The sequence below is a fragment of the Papio anubis genome, chromosome 8, assembly GCF_008728515.1.
Source record: "Papio anubis isolate 15944 chromosome 8, Panubis1.0, whole genome shotgun sequence".
NCBI classification, from domain to species: domain Eukaryota; kingdom Metazoa; phylum Chordata; class Mammalia; order Primates; family Cercopithecidae; genus Papio; species Papio anubis.
The window spans coordinates 8,471,174-8,499,097 of NC_044983.1; the positions used below are offsets into that span (position 1 = coordinate 8,471,174).

The 27,924-nt window shown below is 43.9% G+C and overlaps 1 protein-coding gene across 7 annotated transcripts; it reads left to right on the forward strand.

Annotated features, from left to right (window-relative positions):
• The first annotated feature begins 915 nt into the window (after nt 1-915).
• Nucleotides 916-27,917, forward strand: LOC103886616 (serine protease-like protein 51). 7 transcript variants are annotated; one of them, XM_031669920.1, is made up of 8 exons: nt 916-1,018; nt 15,097-15,194; nt 15,935-16,022; nt 16,134-16,194; nt 17,162-17,304; nt 17,474-17,683; nt 26,814-26,974; nt 27,832-27,917. In XM_031669920.1, exons 1-7 carry the CDS (start codon nt 1,001-1,003, stop codon nt 26,850-26,852), a joined length of 657 nt encoding a protein of 218 aa, XP_031525780.1. In that variant the 5' UTR covers nt 916-1,000; the 3' UTR covers nt 26,853-26,974; nt 27,832-27,917. The 7 variants fall into 7 exon arrangements, with proteins under 7 accessions (XP_031525780.1, XP_031525779.1, XP_009210788.2 ...); XM_009212520.3 differs by adding an exon at nt 14,800-14,941 and having other exon boundaries at nt 919-1,018; nt 15,935-16,194; XM_031669921.1 differs by adding an exon at nt 14,800-14,941 and having other exon boundaries at nt 920-1,018; nt 15,097-15,177; nt 15,935-16,194.
• The last annotated feature ends 7 nt before the right edge of the window (nt 27,918-27,924 follow it).

Here is a 27,924-nt window from a genome sequence, read left to right on the forward strand (position 1 = left end):
CTTCAGTAGGCTGATGACTCCCCAGCTTATCCTTCCACCCCAGACTTTCAGATTGGGCTTGTAGCTGCCTGCTCATCCTGCAGAGCCCATCAACCACAGTGCCTCTCTGCTCCGCCTCGTTGCCTGTGTTTCTCTCCAGGTCCACCATGTCTTTCCTACTTTAGGCCCCTGTCATGTCCCGTCTGTCTGACTGGAGCCACTTCCTACGTGATACTCTCTTCTAGTTTCATCCTCTCCAAAGTATTTTCCACGTTACACCAAGAGTCATCTTTTTTTTTTTTTCTTGACAGGATTTTGTTCTGTTGGCCAGGCTGGAGCAATGGAGCAATGACAGCTCACTACTGCTTCGACCTCCTGGGCTCAAGCATCCTCTTGCCTTGGCTTCCAGAGCAGCTGAAACCACAGGCACCCACCACCATGCCTGCCTTTTTTTTTTTTTTTTTTTTTAAGTAGAGATGGATCATCTTTTAATGCAAATGTTACCACATGACCCTCTTTAATTCTATCCCTTCCTCCCCAGCTGACCTCATGGGTAAGATCCAAATGTCCTAACAAGGCATTTCAGGTTTTTTGTAACTTGGTTCCAGAGAACATAAAAAATCACCCAAAGACCTAGAGCTCTTTAACACCAAGGCAGACACTGCAGTAAAAGCGCAGCATCAAAGGCAGGAGGGGAGCATGCTGACAGCTGCTCACCCAGCCTGGCCCTTCCAGGGTGCCCCGTTAGCCCCTGCTGCAGAGGGGACACGAGACAGGGAAGGACAGGACATGCGGACTCTGCTCACCCAGGCTGACCTGCATCCCCTGCCCCTCCCTGAGCCCAGGGCTCACTGTGAAGTCACCAGCCCTACTCTGCCCTGCATTGTGACGCCCCTGCCAGAAACCACTGTGGCTGGCATGTTATCAGCTCTGGCTGGAGGCAAAGGTTGGGCAATTTTGGACTGAAATGACAAGAAGATGTTCCAGCTTCTAATTCCCCTGCTTTTGGCACTCAAGGGACATGCCCAGGACAATCCAGGTCTGTGCCAGGCCCTCCAGGAGCAGAGGTTGGGGGAAGGGATGCCATCTCTTACCCGGCTCCTGGAGAGTTAACTTAGAGACCCAAAGATGCTGAGTTAGGGCCAGTGACTCAGGAAATGAAGAGATTATAATTGATCAATCCAAGTCCATGCATTGGTTCTGCAAAGATGCCGTCTAAAATGATTCCCCAGGGTCTGGACCCAGAGTTCTGGAAGTTCAGGGGAATTGGAGGAACGATTTAGCAACTGACTTTGCTTCTCATCTCCACCTTCCTCTTTGTAAAATCATTAACAATCCTTCCAGGTCCAATACCCTTGGGGTGGGGGCAGCACAGTAGTGGTGGAATAAGGCCTTATTTAATTTAGAATGCCAGTATTAGATTATATAATCTCATAACATGGAGAGCATGATAGGGCTATTATGTGGAGTAGATGAGTTAATGCAAAGTTTGTTCTGCAGAGCCTCAGTCCTGGGAAAAGCTCCAGAGGAAAAAGTTCTATGCTAGACTTGATTTGGAAATGTTCCATTTGATAATTTTTCTGTAGATTCACTGTGGATAACCACATATAAAAGGCTTTGATATATTTTACAGTAAAGAAAGTGGCTTAAGTTTAATTTTGTTGAATCTGGCATTTTTGAGATGGATCTATCCATAACATCACTCTTGCCCTGACTCCCAGCCTGATTCAGAACATTTTATATTTATTCTTTTGAGAATTACCTGTTCCTAGAGTTTCCCCATTTTTGTTATCTGGGTGAGTTTTTAAAGCTGATTTGTGGACCGTTTCGAATTTTAATGACATTAGACCTTTGTCTCTTATCGGTGCTGCAAAATCTTCCTACTTCTTCAGTTCTCTTGCAATTTTATTTTGGACCAAACAAATTTAATACGTGTGTAAAAAACTTGTCAGTATTTTTACTTATGATCCTTGGCTTTTATTTCATGTTATTGGAAGGGCTTTTTCATCCCAAGAATATGAACCCAGCATATTGGACAGCATAGAGTGAGCTCTGAAGTAAGATTGTGTTCTAATTATATTTCCTCCAAGCACCTGCTATGTGACTTTAGGATGAGTTACTTAATGCTTCTGCATTTCAATTTTCTCATCTGCAAAATGGCCATATTAAGGTTGTTGTGAAAATGAGATTTGCATAAAGCTCTGAGAACTGTGCCTGAAACTTTGTACATACTCAAAATACGTTAGCTTTTATTATTCTAGCGCTTTCGTGACTTTACTTCTTAAATTAATTTTTCCCCATTCTGGATTAGTAAAGATATTTTCCTATGTATTTTCCTATGTTATTCTCTAGAAGTTTCATACTTTCATCTTTTACATTTAGACTTAGAATCCATTTGGTATCAATTTTCATACACAATAAAAGGATCGGGATGAATTTTTTTCCACCTGGATATCCTACCAACCCAGCTCACCTGGGAACATTTGCTCCCCAGCTGCCACCTGTGTCAAAAATCAGGTCTCACTGTATCTATCAGGCTGTTGGTAGACGCTGCTTATTTCATTGGCATATTTATTGATCTCTGTGTCGCACCGCACAGTCTGAATTCACACAGTTTTATAAAAGTCATGAACAGGCCAGGCGCGGTGGCTTACGCCTGTAATCCCAGCATTTTGGAAGGCCGAAGTGGGTGGATCATGAGGTCAGGAGTTCGAGACCAGCCTGGCCAACATGGTGAAACCCCGTCTCTAATAAAAATACCAAAAAAAAAAAAAAAAAATTAGCCGGGTGTGGTGGCAGCACCTGTAATCCCAGCTACTCAGGAGGCTGAGACAGGAGAATCGCTTGAAGCTGGGAGGCAGAGGTTGCAGTGAGCCACAGTCATGCCACTGCACTCCATCTGGGCGACAGAGTAAGACTCTATCTCAAAAAATAATAAAATAAAATAGAAAAAACACTGCACCAGTGCTTGCCACTTCACCTCTGCCCCCCTCTGCCCGTCATATCCAAGGTGCTCAAGCTGTCACGTGCCATGTAGGTGAAGCTTCTGGGCCATGTGTTGTTATTGCCTAGTATATTGCAGTGGCTCTTGAGGAGATGAAATATTATTCCACGTGTACACTTGTAGCCCAGTTTACTTGTGATGTGCCCATACTCCTAGGGTGCAGACCATTAAGCTCCTAACCAAAGCCACAGGAACTTATGACGCCCCTCACCATTGACTAGTCCTAGAGTCACAAACTGCCAAGTTGCCCCCAGGGCATTCCTATTGCCTGGCTCACCTCTCTGGATTTCCTTCTTTTGCTATAAACTGGCCCAGTAACTCTTGATTAACTTAACTCTCTAGTGCTTTTGACCAAGGGATGGTACATATTTTACACTTTGTAATTATTCTCAGCAACAAGGTTGTCCAAAATTCATATTCCATCTATTTTGGTTTTAATTTTTCTTTTCTTTTCTTTTTTTCTTTTTTGAGATGGAGCCTCGTTCTGTCTCCCAGGCTGGAGTGCCGTGGCATGATCTCGGCTCACTGCAACCTCCGCCTCCCGGTTTAAGCGATTCTCCTGCCTCAACCTCCTGAGTTTCTGGGATTACAGGCGCCCACCACCATGCCTGGCTAATTTTCCTATTTTTAGTAGAGTTGGGGTTTCACCATGTTGGCCAGGCTGGTCTCGAATTCCTGACCTCAGGTGATCTGTTCCGCCTCTCAAAGTCCTGGGATTACAGGATTGAGCTACTGTGTCCGGTCTAATTTTTCAATTCTGTTATTACCCCTTATTTTTTATCTGTTCCTGCCAGCTCCTTTTTATTTTATTCTTTCCTCTTATGAGCTTCTGTTTTATAGTGTTTCATCTTTTCTTCAACATCCTTGCATAAAACAGTTCTAAGCTATTTTTCCCCTGATACTAGCCAAACAAATGTATTATTCATGTTTATGTTGTATATTTTGTTTCTTTTTTTGTAATAGTTTTGCAAGATTTTCCTATTTTTCAGCTTGTTTGTTTTTAACTCAGGGCCAGTTCTAGGAGATCTGCCTTTTGGTCCACATGGTCTAGACAGAAACCCACTGCTGTCTTTCCCTTTTGACATGAGCCTAGTCGTGATCTTCTCTCTGTACCTGGAGGGCTGTACGCTGGCAATTCATCATCTCTGTTCAGCCTGCCTGGGGACAGTGGCGAGGGAGTTGGGGTCCCGATCAGTCACAATCAAGGAATACAGTATTGGAATACTTTCCTTCAGAAGGCGGCCAGGAAAGGAGCGAAGCTCTATCAGCTTGGATGGAATCTTTTCATGTGTAGGGGTATCCTTGGATTTCAAGAGGTTCTTCCCTCTTTGTGGTGATTTTCTTGAAACTCAAAGCCTTTTTAATTTCCTGAGCCAGATACGTATTTTCCTGTGCAAAGACGGCCTGGCTGGGAAACTTAGTTGCCTCCTCATCTTGCCCATGACCTTGAAGAAGCTGTGTCAAGGGCGGGAGGAGAGGTATCATACAGGCAGACTGTTCTGTCCCACCTGTCCCAACAGAGGTCAAGTGGCTTCCAAGGGGAGCTCCCTGTCCTTCCCATCATCTGCTTGGGCCACAGGCTTTTGTCCTCTAAGCTGTAGGCCATGGTGGGACTCTGTGGACATTTTTTCTTGTCGTTCCCAGTCCTCTGCATTTCAAGGAACTCTAGAATAGCAATGCTACATGTCTGTGCCTTTTCTGGGTCTCCTTTCATCCTGGTAAAATTATAATGAAAACATACAAAGTTTGCAGAAAGAGTTTGGTTCTTCTAATTTCAACACAGATAAGTTTTCTTTTCTTTTTTAAAAATGTATTTTGGCCGAGCGCGCTGGCTCACACCTGTAATCCCAGCACTTTGGGAGGCAGAGGCAGGTGGATCACTTGAGGTCAGGAGTTTGAGACCAGCCTGATCAATATGGTGAAACCCTGTCTCTACTAAAAATATAAAAAAAGTTAGCCGGGTGCAGTGGTGGGCACCTGTAATCCCAGCTACTTGGGGGGCTGAGGCAGGAGAATTGCTTGAACCTGGGAGGCAGAGGTTGCAGTGAGCTGGGATTATGCCATTGCACTCCAGCCTGGGTAACAAGAGCCAAACTCGGTCTCAAAAAAAAAATAAAATAAAATATATTTTGGTTAATTTCAGTATGCACCTAGGATGGGTGTATATGTATATGTATATTGTGTGTGCATAATGTATTTATAAGCCATCTTTCCTTAAATGTCACTGTAAAGTTATTTTACAATTCAAACAAAAGATTATATATTGAAACTCAAACTACAGACCCGATTTTATTTTAAAATGACTGAGGCGTATTGAAAATATCTAAATATATCAAACAAAATATTATATATTGAAACTCAAACTAGAGACCCAATTTTATTTTAAAATGACTGAGGCATACTGAAAATATCTAAATATATTAATAAAGGGTCCAAATCATCAAAAAGAATGGTGGTGGAACTATGGCCAATATCTTTTCATAAGCGCCATAGTGTAGAGAATGCATGTCAGGGCCTGGAAACTATTTTCCTGGTTCATCCATGGAAAATGTCCAGACAGTGGAAATCCTTGATGGAAAAATTTCCAAGGTTTTTCTATGTGTAAGGCAAAAAAGTGATGATTTCCCATGGGAGCTATTGAAAATAAAGCATATAAAATGTAAGTTAGAACGGGGAGCTTGCTTCTTTCAGCTGTGTCCAGAGAAGCAACACTGAAACATGAATCTAGCGTTATAGTGGCCAGAAGGAGCAACGGCATGTGAGTAGGCAGAACTGTGCACTGCTATGAAGAAATACCTGAGGCTGGGCTGAGACTGGGTGATTTATAGGAAAGGAGGTTTCATAATTCTGCACACTGTACAGCAAGCAAAGTGGTATCTGCTTCTGGGGAGGCCTCAAGAAGCTTCCAATGATGGCAGAAGGCAAAAGGGGAACAGGCATGTCACATGACCAGAGCAGGAGCAAGAAAGAGAGAAGGGGAAGGTACTCCACACTTTTAAACAACCGGATCTCACAAGAACTCACTCACTATCACGAGAACACCGCGAAGGGGATGATGCAAAACCACTCATGAGAAATCCACCCCCATGATCAAATGCCCTCCCTTCAGGCCCACCTCCAACTCTGGGATTACAGTTCAACATGAGATTTGAGTGGGGGCACGGATCCAAAGTATATCAAGTGTAGTGGTCTGACTCTAGAATCAGACTGCCTGGCTTCCATTCCCGGTTTGAGCACTTACTGACAGTATGCCCCCGAGGAACTTGCCTGCCTCTCTGGGCCTCCATTACTTCTGTGAAATAGATTTAATAATAGAATCCATCTTATAAGTGAAGATTAAAGGAGTTAATATGTATAAGATCAAGAACATAGCACAGTGCCTGGGCTACAATGGGCGTTAGCAGTTACTATTACAATGTCTTGCCCTGCAGGGTCCTTGAGGAAGGGGCTGGGCCTGATTGACAGACGGTCTATGTGGAAGGAATAGCATTGAACTAGGATTGAGAAGACCTGGGTTTGAAGCTCAAATTTGCCACTAAGCTAATATACAACCTTATGCCTGGTAGATTTTCAATAAATATTTCTGAGATGAATAGATGAGTGAGTGAATAATGAATAATTGATAGCTTTTAATCACTACCCAGATTCAACCAATTCCTGAGAGAGAATCAAAGAGGTTTCCAAGATATTGTGCCAGCAGAACTAAGACTTTCTGATTCAATCCCCTAAACGAGTTGTTCTGAGTACAGTTTGAAGATCTAAAAAGCTTAAAACTGGGCTAAATAGAAACTGAAAATTATGGGTGGTAAACCTCTGTGAGTAACGACTCCAAAAGGTTGCATAAGCTGAAAGTGCTTAAAACATTCAGGAAACGTATAGCTTTTTTGTTCACTCATTTATTCAATAAACATTTACTGAAACTTAACATATTCAAAGACTGTGTTAAATGTTAGCAATACAGAGAGGGCACAAAATGACTTACAGCCTCAAGGCATTTATAGTCTAGTCATGGAGACAGACGTGTCAACAGATAATTCATACAACATGGAAAGTGCCCTGTTGACATGTTTTCAAGATGCTTTGGGGTTTCAGAGAGGGGCTGAATGCTGAGTTGACCACCAATGGCCAATGATTTAATCAATCATGACTATGTAAAAAAGCGTCCACAAAACCCCCAAAGGCAAGAATTTGGAGCACTTCCAGGTTTCTGAACACGGGGAAGGTGGCATGCCCAGAGAGGGCATGGAAGCAGCACGTCCCCTCCCCCATACCTTGCCCTGGGCATCTCATCACCTGGCTGTTCATTTGCACTATTTAAAATATCCTTTGTAATAAATGAGCACTAGTAAGTAAACGGTTTTTCCTGTGTTCTGTGAGCTGCTCTAATGAATCAGCAAACCTGAGGATGAGGTTGTGGGAATCCCCAATTTGTAGTCAAGTCAGAATTTGTGACCTGGAAACCTACTATTTGTGATTGTCGTCTGAAGTTAGTGGGGGGGCGTCTGTGGGACTGAGCCCTTTCACCCTGTGGGGTCTGCCCTAACTCTGGTCTCTATCAGATTGAGTTGACTTGTACGAGGCCCAGCTGGGGCCCCATGGAAAACTGCTTAGTGTGTGAAAAACACCCATCCACCTGGCATCAAAATGAACTATTGAGAGTGGGGGGTGTATAGAGTAGGAGGAAACAGTTTGTTTTTTTCCTATCCACTGAGCAATGTGACTTTGTCTTGTTTGTGGACATGGGAAGGGACCATGGAAGGGTTTAAGGAGAAAATCAGCAAGATCGCCCCCACATGCTAGCCAGGGAACTGAGGTGGCCGTGTGGGAGGTGGGAGGAGGGGGTCGAGGGATCAGGGCTAACATGAGGGTGAGGAGACTGCCCCACAGTCCCAAGGAGAGATGCCAAGGGGGCTGACGGAGGGAGGGGCACAGGAAGAGGAAGGACAGGGTCCTCCTCTGTGTGTTGGAATATGGGGGATTTTTGGAGCTGCAGGGGCTTGAGGAAGAAGTTGCAGCTTCAATGGGGAAGAGAACAGCTCCAGGCAACATGGACCAATGCAATCTCTATTTCACATGGGGATCAACCTGGGGAAACAGGAGGACTGAAAACAGCCAACTCAGAGTAAAATGCAATATCCTCACAGGGTGGCAAGAGTAAAAAAAGACAGTGCCAGCTTCTGCGAAGTGACATCTTCTGACATAAATATTACTAATTTATTGCCATAAATTTGGTGTCCTGGGCAATCTGTGTTTATTGAATTTTAAGCATTGTCAGCATTAAACATAAAGTGAACGTTTACTCTCTGTTTAAATGCTACTAGCTGTGGGGTTTTCCTTAGTGCTATGACCAAGATTATTAAACAGTTCTATCACTGCAACCACGTGTTCTTAAACTTGGTGGCTGCAAGCTCTGAGAATTGAATAAACTCTTTGATGAAGAATTTGGGCACTGAATTCAGATTTGGTTTAAACCTTCAATATAAAAACAAACATTTGTCTATTTTTGTATTGGTGGAGAATGACTACCACTCAGTTTCAGTGTAACAATCAAAATTGAAACCAACCAAGCATCTGTAACAAAAACTATTGCTACACATTCATGCTAAGCTGGGTTTTGAGCTCACCATGGGCTTGCATCCTCCGTGGATATGTGTTCACTCGGGAATTCAAGAAACTCTGCAGAGATGGGGAGAGGAAAATGCAGAGAGAATGGGGGAAAATGAGGAGATCAAGAGCGGAGCTGTGAGAAATGGGGAACACCCTTTCTACTCTGATTTAAATTTCGAGTCTGAAATTGCAAAACGTGAAATGAAAATCTGGGGCAAGAGATGGGATGAGAAATATCCACCCTGAATTAACAAGAGATGAGCCCTAAATAAATTCTCCTAATGATGTTACAGCATTCTAATGCTGCAGAGTGACGTCTTCTAACATAAATCTCTACTAATTTATTGTCATAAACTTGGTGTCCTTGACAACCTATGTTTATTGAATTTACATTCTAAAGCTGTAACATCACTAATGCTTCTTCTCTCAAAGAGAAGATTATTAGAGCAAACGATGGCAATCATGACAGATGGACATGGACAGATTCCTTCAAAAGAAGCTTCTTCAATAATCTCTTAGAAAAGAGAATGACTTTCTAAGCATTTGAACCGTAAGAAGAAATGAAAAAGGAAAAGGTTTAATCAAGCAACAAATTTTAACTTCCAAACATCAAAACAGAAGAAATTGATACATTGGGTGAGCTGAGTATTATTCACTGAAAAACAAGTTTTATTTTCAGAAAAAAAGATGTTCAAATATCCTTAATATTTAGATAACTTTTTTACAAAAACAGTTGGTAAATATTATACTTAAAATGAACTTTAAACAAGTTCATAGGTGAAGTCCTAGGAGCACAGAGGTAGAGAAATGACCTTTCAGAGCAGATTCTTGGGGGGAAAAAAACCATGTGGGACCCCAGATAAGTATCCTGAAGGAGCCAGGGCAAGATCACATCCCTCAACTTTAAATACAGTCAGGGGATGCATAACAACATTTGAGGCAATGACAAACTGCATATATGACAGTGGTCCCACAAGATTACAATGGAGTTGAAAAATTCCTGTCCCCTAGTGACATGGTAGCTGTCTCCGGAGCACAACTCATCACTCATGTGTTAGTGGTGCTACTGGTTTTAGCAAACCTCCCACACTGCCAGTTGTATAAAAGTCCAGCAATACAATTAGGCACAATGAATGATACTTGATAATGATAAGACGCGATTATGTTACTGATTTGTGTATTTATTACACTATATATTTTTTCATAATTTTAGAGTATGCTCCTTCTTATTAAAAAATAATTAACTATAAAACAGCCTGAGACAGGTCCTTCAGGAGGTATCCAGAAGAAGGTATTGTTATCATAGGAGATGACAGCTCCAAGCATGTTCTTGCCCCTGAAGATCTCCCAATGGGACAAGAGGTAGAGGTGGAAGACCATGATATCGATGATCCTGACCCCTGTGTAGGTCTATGAAGAGCTAATGTGTGTGTTTGTGTCTTAATTTCTTTAAAAAACGTTTAAAAAGTAAAAAATAATTTTTTAAAAAATAAAAAACTCATGAAATAAGGATATAAAGGTTTTTTGTTTTTTTTTTTTTTTTTTTGTGATGGAGTCTCACTCTGTCACCCAGGCTGGAGTGCAGTGGCATGATCTCGGCTCACTGCAACCTCCGCCTCTGGGTTCAAGTAATTCTCCTGCCTCAGTCTCCCAAGTAGCTGGGATTACAGGTGCACGTCACCACACCCGGCTAATTTTTGTATTTTTAGTAGAGACAAGGTTTCACCATATTGGCCAGGCTGGTCTCAAACTCCTGACCTCATGATCTGCCCACCTCGGCCTCCTAAAGTGCTGGGATTACAGGTGTAAGTCACCGCACCTGGCCAGAAAGAAAATATTTTTACAGTGTACAATGTGGGTTTTAAGCTATGTTATGACAAAATAATTTTTAGAGATTGAAAAAATAAAAGTTTATAGGTAAAAAAAGTTACAGAAGCTAAGATTAATTTATTAATGAAGAAAGAAAAACTATTCTTTATAAATTTAATGTAGTGTAAGTGTACAGTGTTTACAAAGCCTACAACCGTGCAGAGTCTTGTCCTAGACCTTCACGTTCACTCACTGCTCACTCACTGACTCCCCAGAGCAACTCCAGTCCTGCAAGCTCCATTCATGGTAAGTGTCCTGGACGAGTGCACTATAATATCTTTCATATCCTATTTTTACTGTACCTTCTCTATGTTTGGATACACAAATACCATCGTGTTACAGTTGCCCACAATATTCAGTACAGTAACTTGCTGTATGGGTGTGTAGTCTAGGAACAACAGGCTATGCCATGCAGCCTAGGCGTGAGCAGGCTACACCATCTAGCTGTGTGTAAGTTCACTCTATGATGCTTGCCTTTAACCACATATTTCTCAGAAAGTATCCTATTTTTAAGCAACCCTCCAACTATCTCTGGCCCACTCAAGAGACTCTTTTTTTTTTTTTTTCCAGACAGAATCTTGCTCTGTCTCCCAGGCTAGAGTGCAATGGCATGATCTTGACTCACTGCAACCTCTGCCTCTCGGGTTCAAGCAATTCTCCTGCCTCAGTCTCTCAAGTAGCTGGGACTACAGGTGCCCACCACTATGACTGGCTAATTTTTGTATTTTTAGTAGAGACGGGGTTTCACCATGTTGGCCAGGCTGGTCTTGAACTCCTGGCCTTATGTGATCTGCCCGCCACGGCCTCTCCAAGTGCTGGGATGACAGGCATGAGCCACTGCGCCCGGCCCCTCATAGACTCTTCTAGATAGAAGCCCTGTCTCACTCTCCTCCCATGTGCCTGTTCCCACCCCCTCCGGCCATCATCTAACATGGTGGCAGAGGGATCCTCTGGGCTTCCTCTGCTCAAAATCTATCACCATCTCCTCCTAGCTGCCTGTACAATGGTAACAGGTAGCAGAGGTAGTGGACAGCTGTGCTGTTCTTGACTCCGTGGGGAGGCTTCTAGCTTGTCCCCAGTCAGCATGCTACTCACTTTCAGGCCAAGATAGATACACTTTATCATGTTAGCGAGATGCTCATCTATTCCTATTTTTATGTGTCATTTAAAATTCAAGAACAATCATTGCCTGTATTCTCTAGCTATCATTTTTTCTCATTATTTTTATAAAGAGTGACATTTATGTTTTGGGGTACCACTCTATGGGCTTTTACACATGCATAGATTCACGTTACCCTCACTATAGACAAGATATTGACATTTTTAGTACTCCCAAGAATCCCCTCTATTTGCTCCTTTGTACTCACCTTCCCCCACCCCCAACTCCTGGCAGCCACTGACCCGTTATCCATGCCTAGAGTTTTGCTTTGTCCAGAATGCCATACAAATATAACCCTACACAGTAGGTGACTTTCTCAACCTGTGTTCTCTGACTTAGTGTAATGCTTTTGAGATTCCTCTGCTGTTGCATGCACCCATAGTTCCTTTTTATTCGCGGGTGGTAGTCCATCATGTGGGTAGATTACAGTTCACTTATCCATTCACCCATAGAGGGATATTTGGGTATTTCCAGTCTGGAGGATTGTGAACAATCCCACAATAAATATTGCTGTGTGTCTGCTACAATGGCTAAAATAAAAACTTCTGTCAGTACCAAGTGTTGGCAAGGATGTAAAGTGATAAGAACTCTTATCCACCTTTTTTTTTTTTTTGAGACAGAGTCTTGCTCTGTCTCCCAGGCTGGAGTGCAGTGGTGCGATCTTGGCTCACTGCAACCTCTGCCTCCTGGGTTCAAGTGATTCTCCTGCCTCCTGCCTCAGTCTCCCGAGTAGCTGGGACCACAGGCCCATGCCACCATGCCCAGCTAATTTTTGTATTTTTAGTAGAGACAGGGTTTCACCATGTTGGTCAGCCTGGTCTCAAACTCCTGACCACAGGCTTCCCAAAGTGTTGGGATTACAGGCGTGAGCCACTGCACCCAGCAGGAACTCTTACCCATTGTTGATGGGAATGCAAAATGCTGCAGCCATGTGGAAAGCAATTGGGCAATTTCATAAAAGGTTGAGCGTGCACTGACCACATGACCTAGCAGTCACTATCTGAATATTTATCCCCCCAAAATTAAAAATTGCATTCTCACAAAAATCTCTTTTAAACTCTGTTTTTATTTAATTTTCATCGCTTCTCTAATTTACACACTCCTTATCCCTTACTATGCTGTCCAAAGAATTTTCTGTATTTTATTCTTCCGTTTCTAGCCCAACATCTACCAGCTCATGCCCCATCTCTTCCTGTTTTCTCACTTTCTCCTCATGTTTTCTTATAACTTCTTCCTTGAGTTTCTTTTTTTTTTTTTTTTTTTTTTTTAGATGGAGTCTTGCTCTGCCGCCCAGGCTGGAGTACAGTGGCCGGATCTCAGCTCACTGCAAGCTCCGCCTCCCGGGTTCACGCCATTCTCCTGCCTCAGCCTCCCGAGTAGCTGGGACTACAGGCGCCTGCCACCTCGCCCGGCTAGTTTTTTGTATTTTTAGTAGAGACGGGGTTTCACCGTGTTAGCCAGGATGGTCTCGATCTCCTGACCTCGTGATCCACCCATCTCGGCCTCCCAAAGTGCTGGGATTACAGGCTTGAGCCACCGCGCCCGGCCCCCTTGAGTTTCTAATTTATAATCTTCTTTCACATAGGTGATTGCTTTATAAGATTTTACTTTTTATGATTTATGGCAACATATCTACTCAGATTTTTTTATTTGTTCTGGGTAATATTTTCCTATTTAGAGTTTCATCTAGTAAATGTTGCTGTTTTTTCCCATCCCTGTTCCTTTGAAAAAAGAATACATATTTATTATGCCTGTGCCGAATCTCTCTTTGCTTCTCATTTTCCTGGGCTATTTCCAGGAGTCCTTCAGGGCATGTATATTTGCTGGAGACTGGTGGCCACAGTGACCATGTCCTTTACTCTGCATGTCTTTTGTGCCCCCCAACCCCCTACGGGCCTTCTTTGGATCCCTGTAAATTGGGTGGCCAATAATGCAGCTGGACCCTGTAAGACATGGTTCTTTGTAGCCAGCCCAACATTAAGCTTTCTCAGCAGTAGGCGCTGGAAGGACTCTGTAGGCGGAAGGGGCCTTTCTTCCTGGGCCTCTCCAGCATGCTTCTGTTTGCTGCTTCTTGCTCCTATGGCGTGGTTGCCACCAGCATGTGGGGAACACTTGGTGGTGCTCGACTCTGCCATGCTTCTCTCAGTGAGCTCCAGCCCTGTCTTCTGTTCAGTGACCTGTTCTATAAGTGAGCCAAGGATGGCCCTTAGCTTGTCAATTTGTTCACGGCAGGCTTCTCCTCGTTAGCTCAAAAGCCTGCTGGTCCTAAACTCAATGTTTTACACATCCAGCTGTTTTTGAACATAGTCCAAATACACAGATATTTAGCCATCTAAAGCTTGTCTGCTTTGCATACCCTGTGAAACTGCACCTAACATCTGCTTGCCACAGGTAATACGCAGCCTGCGGCTAGGAAAGGCCCGCAGCCGTTGTTGCCCTTGAGAGCTCTCTGACCCAGAGACTCCCCACTGTGCCAGTGAACCACATCACCTAGACGGGTAACCCCCTGTCAGAGTCCTCTTTCCTCAGAAGTCCCCTTGTCCTCTTCCTCTTCTGGATGGTGTCTCCTTAACCTCCAGATAGTCTCAGGCCGTAAAGGGCTTCCCCTGCATGCAACCTTCCAAAGTATTCCCCAAATGAAACTTGTGTGTGCTGCCACCACCTTGTGATCATATCTTTTTCTTGGATCAGCATCGAAATCCCCTGAGCCTTCTACACCTTTTCACTGCAGCTGTTCCAAGGCGGACACACACACCCAGGTATTGCACCCCCCTAGCCAGTGGGCAGGCTCTCGACAAGCTCCCTGCAGGTGTCTGTGTGCTGCACCAGTCTGCCTGCACTCCAGAGGGGTGTTCCTTGTTGCCATTCCTGGCCACCGTTTCCTGGCCACCTGCACTCCAGAGAGGTGCATTCTGCTTCTCTAGCAAAGGGGATCAGCTCTGGCCCGGGGCAACCCGGCAAATGTCTCTGCCTTCTGCTGGGTTGCAGACACCTTCTCCAATGTGTTGTGAGTCCCACTCCTGGGGAGGGGGAGAGGCTCCCCTGCCAAGTTTGGCTCCTCCTCAGATACTCTCCTCCTGCCCTGCCATATCTCAGAGTGCTCCTGATGCTTTGCAGTCACTCCCCAGTTACAGTTTGTGATTCTTCCTGTTAAACTTTCCTTGTTCAAATCACTGCACAGTTTCCATCTCCTGAGTGGACCCTGTGTATCGTTGGTGCATCTCCGTGGCCACCCTAAGCCCATCCGCCTCTGACAGAGCACTGCCCAGACTTCCCCAGGTCTCCGAGCTCTCTGCAGCCATGAAGAATAGATACGGAAAAAGGTGCTGGTGTTTTCTGAGCTCTCCCCCTCCTCGGCCTGTTTGCGCTACCTCACTCAGCTTTCAGTACTGGTCTTACTTGGGAAGATTCCGGGAATAAGGGATAGGGATCTCTCCATGCTTCTCACTTACAAATGGCTCTTTCCTTTCTCCTTCAGAAAACGTTCAGTGTGGCTACAGGCCTGCTTTTCCAAACTCGTCATGGTTACCATTTCATGAACGGCTTCAAGTCCAGAATGGTGAGTTTCCGTGGCAAGTGAGTATCCAGATGTCTCGGAAACACCTCTGTGGAGGCTCAATCATACATCAGTGGTGGGTTCTGACGGCCGCACATTGCTTCCCAAGAACCCTGTAAGTGTCTTCATCTACATCCCGTCTTGTCAATGTATTGTCTGGGCTGGGCAGCTCAGTAGACCTGTGCACAGCCCTATGAAGCCCTAGGTTCTACGTGCAGAATGTTGCACTGGCTTTGTGCCCCAGGGTCTCTGCTGTACACCCACTCTCTCCTCTTTATTTAGCCAACCGTATCCAAATGCGGGCTACTAGTCAGAGCTATGCACCCAGTACATCAGTACACTCTCTCCTGTCTGTCTTCTGTGTATGAAGACAACACACTGGAGTCATTGATTGAACACCTTCCCATTGAGCACCTACTATGTGCTGTTCCGAGAGCTGGGGACATAGGAGTTGACAAGACTGCCTAGGTCCCTGTCATCAAGGAGCTTACAATCTCATCTCTCAGAGGGATTCATTCCTCTTCTTTCGGTCAGGAGAGTTTCCCTGGACTGTCAACCCACCGGTTCAGAGATTTGTCAAGAGTTTGGGCTCCTGGTTCCTACCTATCTAATCCTAGCCATGCTCCGGACCACGGTAGCTCACCCACTGCACTGGACTTCTCCTTAGTTAGTTGTCAACTCACTGTTTACAAATGTGTCTATGAATGTGAATTGCACTATCACCCTTGTTAGCACTGGTGCTTTTATATTCATTCTTTAGATTAGACATGGCTGTGGTAAATGTCACTGTGGTAATGGGAACGAGAACATTCAGCAACATCCACTCAGAGAGAAAGCAAGTGCAGAAGGTCATTATTCACAAAGATTACAAACCGCCCCAGCTCGACAGTGACCTCTCTCTGCTTCTACTTGCCACACCAGTGCAATTCAGCAATTTCAAAATGCCTGTCTGCCTGCAGGAGGAGGAGAGGACCTGGGACCGGTGTTGGATGGCAGAGTGGGTAATGACAAATGGGTATGGTACGTGCCCTCTTTTCAGAACCCACAGAAAGCCCAAATGTAGGGTGCCCTGGGCTAGAGAGCATGATGCTTTGGGTGTGGGAATGCTTGGGTCTGAATTGTGGCTTTGTCTCTCTTGAGCTCCTTCACCTTCCTCACCTTTAGTTTTCTCATCTACAGAATGCCAGGAACGCCTCCTCAAATAAGTTATGGGGATTAAATTAAATGAGGTACCCAGTAAAAGCCTAGGACATAGAAGAATCTCAAAATATGAGACCGATGATAATTTTTGTGGAGTCAAAAGCATGATAAGCCAGTTTGGATCATCCCACTTGTGGCTGTTTCACAATGGCCATCTCCCCATCTGTTGGCCACCCCATGTAAAACACCATCCCGAGATAGCTCTGAGCCACTGATTCTCCAACCAAGCTCCATTACGATGATTCCACCCCTTTCCCTGCAGGGCACCAGGCTGCCTGGCCAGGGAAGATCTCTGGGAGGGTGAGAGTGTGGTGGGGAGAAGGCTAAGAGTTCCCCCGGTATTGTGGTCAGTTCCTTCCTATGAAGTGGTATGACCAGGCGTGTCTTCTTCTTGGTTTCTCTATTTGGCTTGGTGAAGACACTGGCCAACACGAATTCAGAGGTTGGGCTGCTCTGATCCTCAGGACAAAGCCTGGCTGTGAAGGGATGGTGGGGCCAGGGAGGACCTTCATTCCAAGTTCCCCTGGCAGGGGCTGAGGCTGGGGCTTTTGTGGGCTGCTTCTGGAGAGAGTGAACTTCCCACAGGAAGCACACATTTACTGGAGGAACTTCTTGTTGGGACTGTTGGAGAGGAGACTGAAGTCATCGCAGGCCTCCATGCCCTGTGAATTTGTGATCTGCTGGACGCTGGTGGCCTCCCAGGCTTCCATGCTGATCGCGTGTGGGCTGGTCACTGTTGGCAGCTGATGCAGTGCTCACTCTCACACCGGCTTTCTCCCTTTGTCAGACCAATATGATGACCTAAACATGCACCTGGAAAAGCTGAGAGTGGTGCAGATTAGCCAGAAAGAATGTGCCAAGAGGGTAAACCAGCTCTCCAGGAACATGATTTGTGCTTGGAAGGAACCAGGCACCAACGGTATCTGCAAGGTACTCACCCCTGCCCAGCCCCCTCCTCCCTCCAGGTACCCTATCACTTTCTAGGTTCCCAAACAGGGCGGGGGCTAGCCTACACCACTAGGACCCTCCCGTTTTCCCCTCCATGTTCTTTCTGGAGGTACCATTGATAGCAGACTGTTCTTCCTTTTCTCATTCCCAGGGAGACAGTGGGGCACCTCTGGTTTGTGCTATTTATGGAACCCAGAGACTCTTCCAAGTGGGTGTCTTCAGTTGGGGCATAAGGTCTGGCTCCAGGGGGAGACCTGGTATGTTTGTGTCTGTGGCTCAATTTATTCCATGGATCCAGGAGGAGACAGAAAAGGAGGGGAAAGCCTACACCATAATCTCAGGATCCACGAGAAGCTCGCTGGTGTGTGTTCCTCAGTACCTTTTCTTGCTAGGACTGGGGTCTCAAATGCTGCTGGCCACCATGTTTACCGGTGATAAACCTAATTGCTAAGCTTTGGACCCACCCTTTTTCCTTCTTTTTCTCCTCTCTCCTCTCTTCCTTTCCATTCTCACACAAGCATCTGTGGAGCATCTGCTATGGGGTAGCATCTACACCGGCTCCCAGAAGTTAGACATGGACTCAATTCTTCCAAATCTCACAGTCTAATGAAGGAATGTAAAACACAATGCTAAAAAGAGGCACGCGCAGTGCATTGGGAATCCCGGAGGAAAACAGTAACCTCCAACAAAGAAGGACAGTTTCAGGAAAGGGTTGGAAACTCAACCTTGGGAAATCACTTATGTTTCTTGACCTCAGTTTCCTTATCCATGAAAAAGAGATTCCATTAGATGAACTGTAAGGTCTTTCATCAAATCAACATTCTGTAATGCTTAATAACTTATTTATCTCGTGGAACACAATATTACCTCGTCATTGCCCCACTCTAATTCCATCAGTTCTGTGCATGATACGGACGCACACACAGGGAACCCCCATCTGAGGTGCAAATGCTTTCGTCTCCTGGGCCATCCATGAAAGAAAGTCTCTGGTAGAGTTAGGATCAGGGGTCTTTCATCTGGTTTGGACTTGAACATGGGGAGATGATGGCTTGCTACTTACAGACCACACCATTATTTCTTTCTCCTTATTTATCCAAATAAAAAGTTAGGATAATGGGGTGGATGAGAGGAAGTGGCAACATCTGCCCTCTCCACATATGTGGGTCACTGAGTGAAGCCCACTGCCAGTCGCCAGAGTCTTCATCCATCCAGTGAGAAAGGATAACCATTCCAGGACGAGAAAGCAAGCACATCTTTTCACTGAGTGGAAACAAAATAGCTTGTGTGGCCAGACTGAAATACAAACGATAAGAATTTGTTTTTAGAAAACTAAGAGACCACGTGTATTTAAAGATTGGTGCCATGAAGGACAGTCAGGGGCTAGTGGTAGTTTTCTGAGGGGTCCTTTCTTGGTTATGTCCACCTGGCATAGCTACAAAGGAAACAATCATATGTGGCCCCATAAAAGAGAAAGACATTCATCTGCTCATTCATTCATGCATTCAGATACTTTGTGAAACAGGCACTGGAAAGATACAGGAATGTAGATGGTATGGGTGCTTCATGACGTCTAATGTATATGTCACAGCCAAATTTGTGCCTCTTCTCATAGGGTCCCTCGCAATTAGTAATTAGTTCCATTATATAAATGCAGTTGTTCCTCGGTATCTGTGGGAAATTGGTTCCGGACCCTTCTTGGATACGAAAATCCACGGATGCTCAAGTTCCTCATATAAAACAGTATTTGTATGTAACCTATGCAATCCTTCCACATATTTTAAATCTTCTCTAGATTACTTATAGTGCCTAATACAATGTCAATGCTACGTAAATAGTTGTTATACTGTATTGTTTAAGGATAATAATTTTTAAAAGGTTTGTGCATGTTCAGTACAGATACAACCATCCCTATTTTTTCCAAATATTTTCGATCTGAGGTTGGTTGAATCCACAGATGCAGAACCCGTGGATATGGAGGGCCAACTGAACATGTATACATACATGTATACATATACTTATATATGTACATGTATCTGTATACATACCTATGTATGTATGCACGTGTCTGTATACATACATAATTTTATATACACATAAGTATATAAAAATACATAGTGTTTTACTTCTAAATACATATCATTTATTTATGGATAGTTTCCTTTCATTACATATATGTAAAGAGAGAGGGATTTATTTTAAAGAACTGGCCCATGTGATTATCAAGTTTAAAATCTGTGGGGAAGGCAGGTAAACTGGAGACCCAGGGAAGAGTTGATGTTGTAGTATCAAATCCGAAGGTCATCTGGGGGCAAAATTTCTTATTTGGGGGGCTTAAATCCTTTCTCCTAAGACCTTCATCTGATTGGATGAGGCCAACTCACATATGGAGGGCAATCTGCTTTCCTCAAGGTCTACTGATTCAAATGTTAATCACGTCTAAAAATAGCCTTCAGAGCAACATCTAGACTGCTGTTCAACCAAACAACTGAGCACCAGAGCCTGGCCAAGTTGGACACATTAAATTAACCATCACAGTGTCATAGTCCCATCTCTCAGGCTACTGGGAACAACAGGAAATGCAGCACTTCCCTCTTTGAAGTTTAATAGAACACAACACACACCCAACATTAGATGGCAAAAGATAGTGAATTCCCTATGCCACTAAAATGCCATTCTTCTTGATGCGCTTCAGTTCACGAAAGGAGACACTTGGTTCTTTTCCTCATGACCCTCAGATAGGGTTCCCTGTTTAAGTCAAAGTCACAAAGATTAATTTTTTTTATTTTAGCTTTTTTATCTCTGCATTTTAAAAAATGAACAGGCTTTTGACAGTTACAGGTTTATTAAAAATATTGAGCAGAAAGTATTATACAATGGATTCTCATAGGCCCCATCTCCCAATTTCTCCTATTTTAATATCTTGCATTAGTGTGGCACATTACAATTAATGAGCCAATATTGATGCATTACGACTAACTAGAATCTAGAGTTTACATTAGGATTCACTGTTTGCATTGCACATGCTATGGGTTTTGATGAGTGTATAATGACATGTGGCCACCATTGCAGTAATCACACAGAGTGGCTTCCCTGCCTAAAAATCCTCAGTGCTTCACTTGTTCATCTATACCCTGGCAACCACTGATATTTTTATAGTCTCCCACAGATTCCCACAAATTAAGTTCAGCCAAATATGAGTACAAAACACACAATTGCTAAATTCATAAACAGAAAATAAACCACCATGAAAAAGAGCAGGAAAGAAGATTACACACCTAGAGTTCAGATATTTAAAGTATTAGACAGTAAATATAAATAATTATGTATAAAATATTTTTTAAAAGGAAGAAACTTAAAATGAGACTGAAAACAAAATACCATCAAAAAATGGCCAGGCAGAATTGAAAAAGAATCCAATGGAATGTATGGAAATAAAAATATAATCAGTAAACTAGTAGATGGATCTGAACGTTACTCAGGATGCTAAAAGGCAACATGGGAAAACATGAGAGAGAAGTATTGAAACAAGGCAGATGAAGTTAAAAGGACTAACATATGACTACCGAAGTTTCAGAAGCAAAGAATAGAAATAACGGAGATAAAGGAAACATTCAATGAGTCCGTGACCAAGAACGTTCCATAATTAATGAAAGACATTGATCTTCCAATTCTGGAAGCACAACAGAGTCCAAGCAGAATTTATGTATCTCTAAACACATTTTAGTGAAATGGCAGAACAATAAAGGCAGAGAAAATCTCAAAATCAGCACATGTGAGGAAAAAAGGGATTACTTACAGAGGAGCATCAAATCAACAGACTTCTCAACAGCAGCAAGGGAAGCTAAAAGATGGAATAGTACTACCAATGTGCTGAGAAAAAATCACTGCGACAAATTGTTGACACTAAAAACTATCATTCATGTAAAACATATTTTAAAACATGGTTTTCCACTAAAAAAAATTAATACAGAGGTGCCACAGAACGCCATGTCGGTCAATGATGAACTACATATATGATGGTGGTCAGAGGAAGACACTACACCATATGGCCTAGGTGTGTAGTAGGCTGTTCCATCTAGGTTTGCATACATTGATGTGTGCCTAGCAATGAAATTGCCTAGTGATACATTTCTTAGAATGTACCCTGACATGACTGTATTTTAAAACACTTAAAATTTTAAAAATTTGAAGGTGGCATATACAGGAATATTCATAGCACCCTAGTTTGTAATAACAAAAAATTAGAAACACATACTTGCTAAATTCATAAATAGAAAACAAACCAATCTAAATGCTCATTATCAGAGACCTGAATAAAGTTTGGTATAGTCAAACAACAGAATGTCATTAGAAGGTGATTACGTACATCAGCTCGAGTTAAACAAATCAACGTCGCTTAATCTCACAATGCAGCACAAAGGCAAGTTACAGAAAAATGTATTCAGTGTGATATTTTTATAAATTTTAAAAATGTGTAAGGATATATTCAGATGTAGAAAAAGTAGGCAACTGCAAAGGGAAAAGAAATGCAAAGTTCAGGATATTCGTTATGGCTAGAAGAAATGGAGAGATTGTCAGAGAGCTTCAACTCTGTAGTGTTTTATTTTATGGTATTATTGTTTATATCATTTTGTATATTTAATATTTTACCGTAATTTTAGAAAGAAATGGAAAGGAGTGAAACAGAGAGAGAAAATTTGAAGTATTTATAAGCTCTTCTCATTTTGCAAAACAAAATGCATTTTTAATGGCAAAACTAGTACTTGCAAGAGACAGTTGAAAGGGGAACAAGGATGAAAGAATAGAGCAGCTCTAGGTTAGTAAACAGAAACCCTTATCTTATGAGCAGGCTTGGTTGCAGGGCTACTCCTCCAGCTTGCCAGGGATTTTCTAAGGTCACATCATTGGGGCTGTGACCTAAGGCCAGGAGACTGGTATGCCAGCCAGCAGTTGGGAGGTAGTGGGAAACATGGCTACTGTCTCTCCCCCAGGCTGTCTCAGAGCCTGTAGCTGATGACCAGGAGGAAATATCACACTGAAGAGTTAGGTCACTGTAAAAATCCAATCCAACTCTACCAGAGCTCAGCTTTAGCTGGCGCTGCCACTGCCTGCACTGTGCATTGCAGATATTAGTAAGTGCATCTCATTGGACCCAAAAATCACATCCAGAATTCTAGAATAAGGCAGTTGCAACATGACACAGAACAAATGGAATGAGGAGAGGGGAACTGGATTTTGAGTGCTTAATGAGACACGATCTAGCAAGCCTACCACTTTGGCTGCTCAGCGTATGCACACAACCTTCTTTATTAAAATTCCTAGAAAACAAGAATAGTAACAACAGCATGCTCCCGACACAACACGACTATTCTCTACACAAACAGAACACTCTGATCCTCTCTGAAAAGTCTCATAAAATCATCATATCCATCTTTGAGTGAGATTGTTTAATCACAATCTCAGCTTCACATCCCTGTCAGTTTGGGTCCTCCAAGAGCCAATGCCAAGACTGAATTATATGTGAAAGAGATTTATTGGTGGAAATGCCTGGCAACAATAAAGGATCTTGGGAACAGGAGGAGGCAGAGCATCTTCAGACCCCATTGCAGGTCTGAGAAAGTCTGGACCAGGTTGATGAGAGTTCATGAGCAAAGGGTACCAGGTTGAGAGCAGTAATGGCCCAAGAAAAATTGGCCCCTGCCACTCTCAGCCACTGGCTGGGTGCACTCCGTAGAAGTGCAGTGTTGGTCTGACAGCTATGATGGATCTGGAGGAGCAGTAGTTGAAGGCCATCATCAACTATGCTTCCCACAGCAGGTTCTTTTGAAGTAGATCTGGGTGGTACACCTCCATGGCCACCACAATCTCATATCCTAAAGATCAGTAATAAATGTAACCAATGTGAACACTTGGGGAAAAGGAGGTAAAAGGGGAAATTGGTATATACAAATACATAAAACAAACATGAAAATCCAGGCAGCTGCAGTTGTTCTCAAGTCTGCAACTGATCCTGAGACCACAGCTGGCCTTCTTCCAATTTGAACCTCAGCTGATTGTGGTTCTTTATTTGTTGGGGTGACCACGCATTCATTTCTGAACTCTCAATGATTTTTCCTGGATGGGGTTGCTATGGTTTCCCACTGATTTCTCCCTTTGGACAATGAAATAGAAAGAGCATCTTCAAAGGATGTAATGGATTTCAGACATATTCCCCCTTGTCCCCATGTGTGTAGCAAATCTCTGTTCTTTGCTATTTGGGGTCAGTCTTCTCAGCCAGTACACTAACCTCCTCCTTTGCCTATTGGCTTAGTGGTATAATGAACTCCAAATGTCCAGGTGGCAGTCTCAACTCTCCATGCAATAAACCCATCATATTCCCTGGTAGAGGCATTCTTCCCTTGGGAACTAACATCTCTAAATCTCCAGAGCTCAAAGTTGCGGTGGTAAAAAGCAAAACGTTATTGGGTGTGGATCGTTAAGTGCAACAGTAAATGAAGCCAGTCCCATTCTTTTCCCTTGGTTCCCAAACCCAAGTTTTCTGGCCACATAAGGATCAGCTCCTATTGAATGTGCTTCATAATAGACACGGTACTTTGTAAAAGAGCACTCCAGCCTCACATGTCATGAGATCTCAACAGGCTCAGTTGCACGACCTTCATGGGGCCATTCCACTGTTCTATCAGGCATGCTGCTTCTGGGTGGTGGGACCTATGGGAAGATCCGTGAATCCCATGGGCACCAAGTGCATTGCTTCAGTTCTGTTGCATTTTAATCTGTTGCATTTTAATCAGTTTGTAAGAAGTAATGCCAAATGCAAAACCATAGTGGTGAATAACCAGGCATTTAGTAAGTTTTGTGTGAAGAGGCAGCAAAGGCCTTTTGGGCCTGGGAGACACATCCATAGACAGAATAAATAAATGTCTACTACTGTGATGAAAAATTGCTGACTACTCCATGAGGGAAGGGGTCAACTGTAATCAATTTTCCACCAGATGGGTACATGCTACATCACCCCCAGCCTACAGACGATGGCCACAGCAGGACCTTCCAAGGATGCTGGTGCCCACCTTGGAAATGTATTTTTCAGTGCCTAATATAACAAAGCATCCTCAGGGATCTCATAAACTAGAGTTAAAGGATGGGGGAGCAGGTCACAATTAATAAATCCATTCTGGCATTCTTATCTGAGACTTTGGATTCCTTCTTTTATATTCTGGAAAGCAATTCTGTTTAACATAGGCCATTTTTTTTGGTCCAAGGTTTTAGTCCTTCAATCAAATAAAGCCACTTCCAGCTGCTCTAATGACATTCTGTTGTTTGGCTATACCAAAATGTATTCAGGTCTCTGATAATGAGCATTTAGATTGGTTTGTTTTCTATTTACGAATTTAGCAATTATGTGTTTCCAATTTTTTGTTATTATAAACTATGGTGCTATGAATTCAGAATTTCTCGTAAGTGCACCTAGACTGATAAATTTGGCCCAGTCAAATCAAATTCTAAGTCCCTTAGAATCCATTCTTGCACATAATCCTCGGGTTTCTACAAGTATATATTAGGGGAATGTTGCAGTTCTTTTAATGTGTTTTCTATCTTCTCCTGGGCCAGATTTGAACTGATTTATATGAATTCTACTGGGATGGCTCTACTGACTGCTGTGAGAGGTGATTGGGGGTAGTGGGCTATGGGAGAATCAGCATTCCCTGGGAAAGTACTATCTTTATATAAGTCTTTACAAAGTCTTCAAGCAAGAAAGGACTAGGGTCCCAGAAAGGAAAGGAAGGGAAGCTCAGTGGACTTTAAGGTTGTGAAGTACGTTGATTCATCTTAATATACCCAAGTTTCCCAATGCAATACTCCTGGTCACAGTCCTTCCCAATTAATCACCTTTCACATAAGCACCTAAAGAGGCTGTGAATTCAAGTTAGGTTGTAATTCTGCCACCTGCAGGAACAACCCTGGGTTCAGTTTCTGCTATGATAAGAGATTTCTTCAGGGGCAGTTGTAGAAGCTTCTCTGATGCTTCTGCAATGCTTTTGAGTTATGCCTCTGAGGTGAAATTTTAAAGCCTTGAGATTGTTGGGGTATTTTGTTCTGTATTTTTTCTGTAAATTTTCCATTCAGTAACTTTAACCCTTGTACTTATCTCTTCCACCAGAGTATTCTATCAAAAAGGTGCTTGGTCTCTTTTAATAGGCAATTGATTCCATGAATGACAGGTCATAACTTAAGACACTGCATGCCATGGACTACCAGAAACCCATTTTCCACTAGCCAGGAGGTCATTACTGGCTTCAAGCTAATCCATGCCTAACAACACATCTTAGATTTCCCTCCATCTTTGCAGTTGTATTTCCTGGAACCACTTTCAGTACCAAATACTGTATCAGTCAGGATTCTTTCAGGAAAATAGAAAACGCTCATGTATGTCAAACAGAAAGGTATTTAATACATGAAAATGGGTACTTCTAGAACCATCAAAAGTGCTTGAGTGTCAAGGCCAGGAAAAACAGTTGCTTCTTCTCAAGAGCTCAGTAAACTACAGGAATCTTTGGAACCCCCTGCAAATGATACAATTAGCTTCAGTATCAGGATGATTTGCAGGAGAAGACCCAAAGTTAATGGCAAAACCTCATGACTGCCATCTGCTGAAATCTGCGAGCCTGCACACAGCTGCCATGGGAAAATGATTGCTCCCTTTCCCCTGCCTCCTAAAGCTTGGCTGAGAATCTAAATTGGAAGCCTGCTGGGATCCTGAGAAACATAGCTCTTAGACTTTCAGCCTCTACAATACCTGGGAGACTTAGAAAGGCAGCGATGGTGCTAAAAATCAGTATATAATATCTGGCATATTGACCTGCTAAATGTGGAAAACAAAAAGAGTAATTCCCTCATGTGGTTGCTATGAGGATTAAGCAAGATAACACTTGCAAAGTCCTGGGCATAGTATATTGTACATGATAAGGCTTACTAATGGGTAGCGTGGTGTCTTTATCAGCCCTAAAATAAAAATAGCTCATAGCTGTCAACTCTGTCCTCTGTGAGAATGTGCTAGATGATGCTGAGCCATTATTTTCCATTTGTCTCCCATTTCCCCAGTACAGATCCATGTGCCGTACTTCCCTCGGTCCTGGGAGGCTGGCTCCTAGGGACTGAGTTACCTGGGATCCTAAATGCCACTTGGCTTGACCTCAGCAAGTACCAACAGAAAGTACCAGGGCAGGAAGGGAGATGGTTGGGGTATTTCTTCCCCGTCACTTTCCTGTTTGGGCCATTGTTCTGCCACTGGCTGGGTCCATTCTGGACTCAGTCCCCACGGGGTAGTCCCTCCTTTATGCTTGCGGTCCTCACTGGATTCCAATGACAGTATATTCCCCTATGGTTTACTGCTGCTGTTCAACTCTGGACACCTTGTTCTCCTTTGCTGAATCCCTTTACAATGCCCACAACTTTCAGTCCCTTCATTAAAATGCCTTCATTTGCACTTTCAGAGTAGAATCGTGTTTCCTTCTGGAGCCCTTCCTAATTGATATGCTTAGGGCCATCTTCCTTAACACCCCAGACCTGCTGGTTTCGGAGCCATCGACCTCCTCATTTCCACCGCAGAAGGCTAGAGGGAGATTCGGAAAATCAGGGCAGGGCCCAGGAGAAGGTGAGGAGTGATGGCCAGTGGAGAAGTGGAGTGAAGCTGAACTCTAAGTCGGCATCGCGTGCCCCTCTTGGCTGGCATGGGGATTTCATCTCCAAGAGGCCGGTGGACTGTGGCACACAGACAATGCCCTCCTGGACACAAGTCTGGGGCCCCCACCTGGCACCCCTGTCCAAAGTGGAGTCGCTACATCGGAGTGGCACTTCTCTTGCATTGCCTGCAAAGATCCAACTGTCCCCGTACAGGGGAAGAATTAGGGCACAGCTGAAACCCAAAAGGGAAAAGAAATGGGCTGAAATCCACGGGGAGCAATGTCTATTTCTTAGTCTGTCTCCTGCCCCAAATAGCTCCCCACTCCTCCCGCAGCTTGTGTTGACGCGTGGCTTTCCCTGGCAGCAGATGCCACCAGAACGTAAACTAGGACGCAGAGGGCGGTGATGAGCCACAGGCCCTCAGGCCATGTCCTGTCCTGCCCTGACTCCCCAGGCTCCCTTGCCTGGAGTTCAGAGCACAGACCCTGAGTGACCCCCTGCTCGCCAGGATGTCCCAGCAGGGCCTCTGCTCTCCAGAGCCACAGCAAATTAGGGGGACCCTCTGTTCAGCCAGGGAGGGAGCCGGGGTCCCATTTGTGAACTGGTGGGCAGAGGGGGTAGTGCCAGGTGAAGTGGCAGCTCTCCCTCCTATCCCTGCCCCATCCCTACCCTGTCCACCCCTTTCATTCCCTCCCACTGTGGCCCTGATGAGCCCTCTCAGGGAAGCCCATTCTCCCTCTGAACTTTCAGGGAGTGAGGCTTACCTGCTCTTTCCCCTGGGAGAGCTTTGAGGTCGGTCTCAAACAGGACCTTTCTCTGCCTGCACAGGTTCTTTCAGAGCACAGCTTCAGCCTGGTTACTTCTGGCACCAGCCAGGAGGAACAGACTTTTTCCCACACAGCAGTTACCACCAGAAGTACC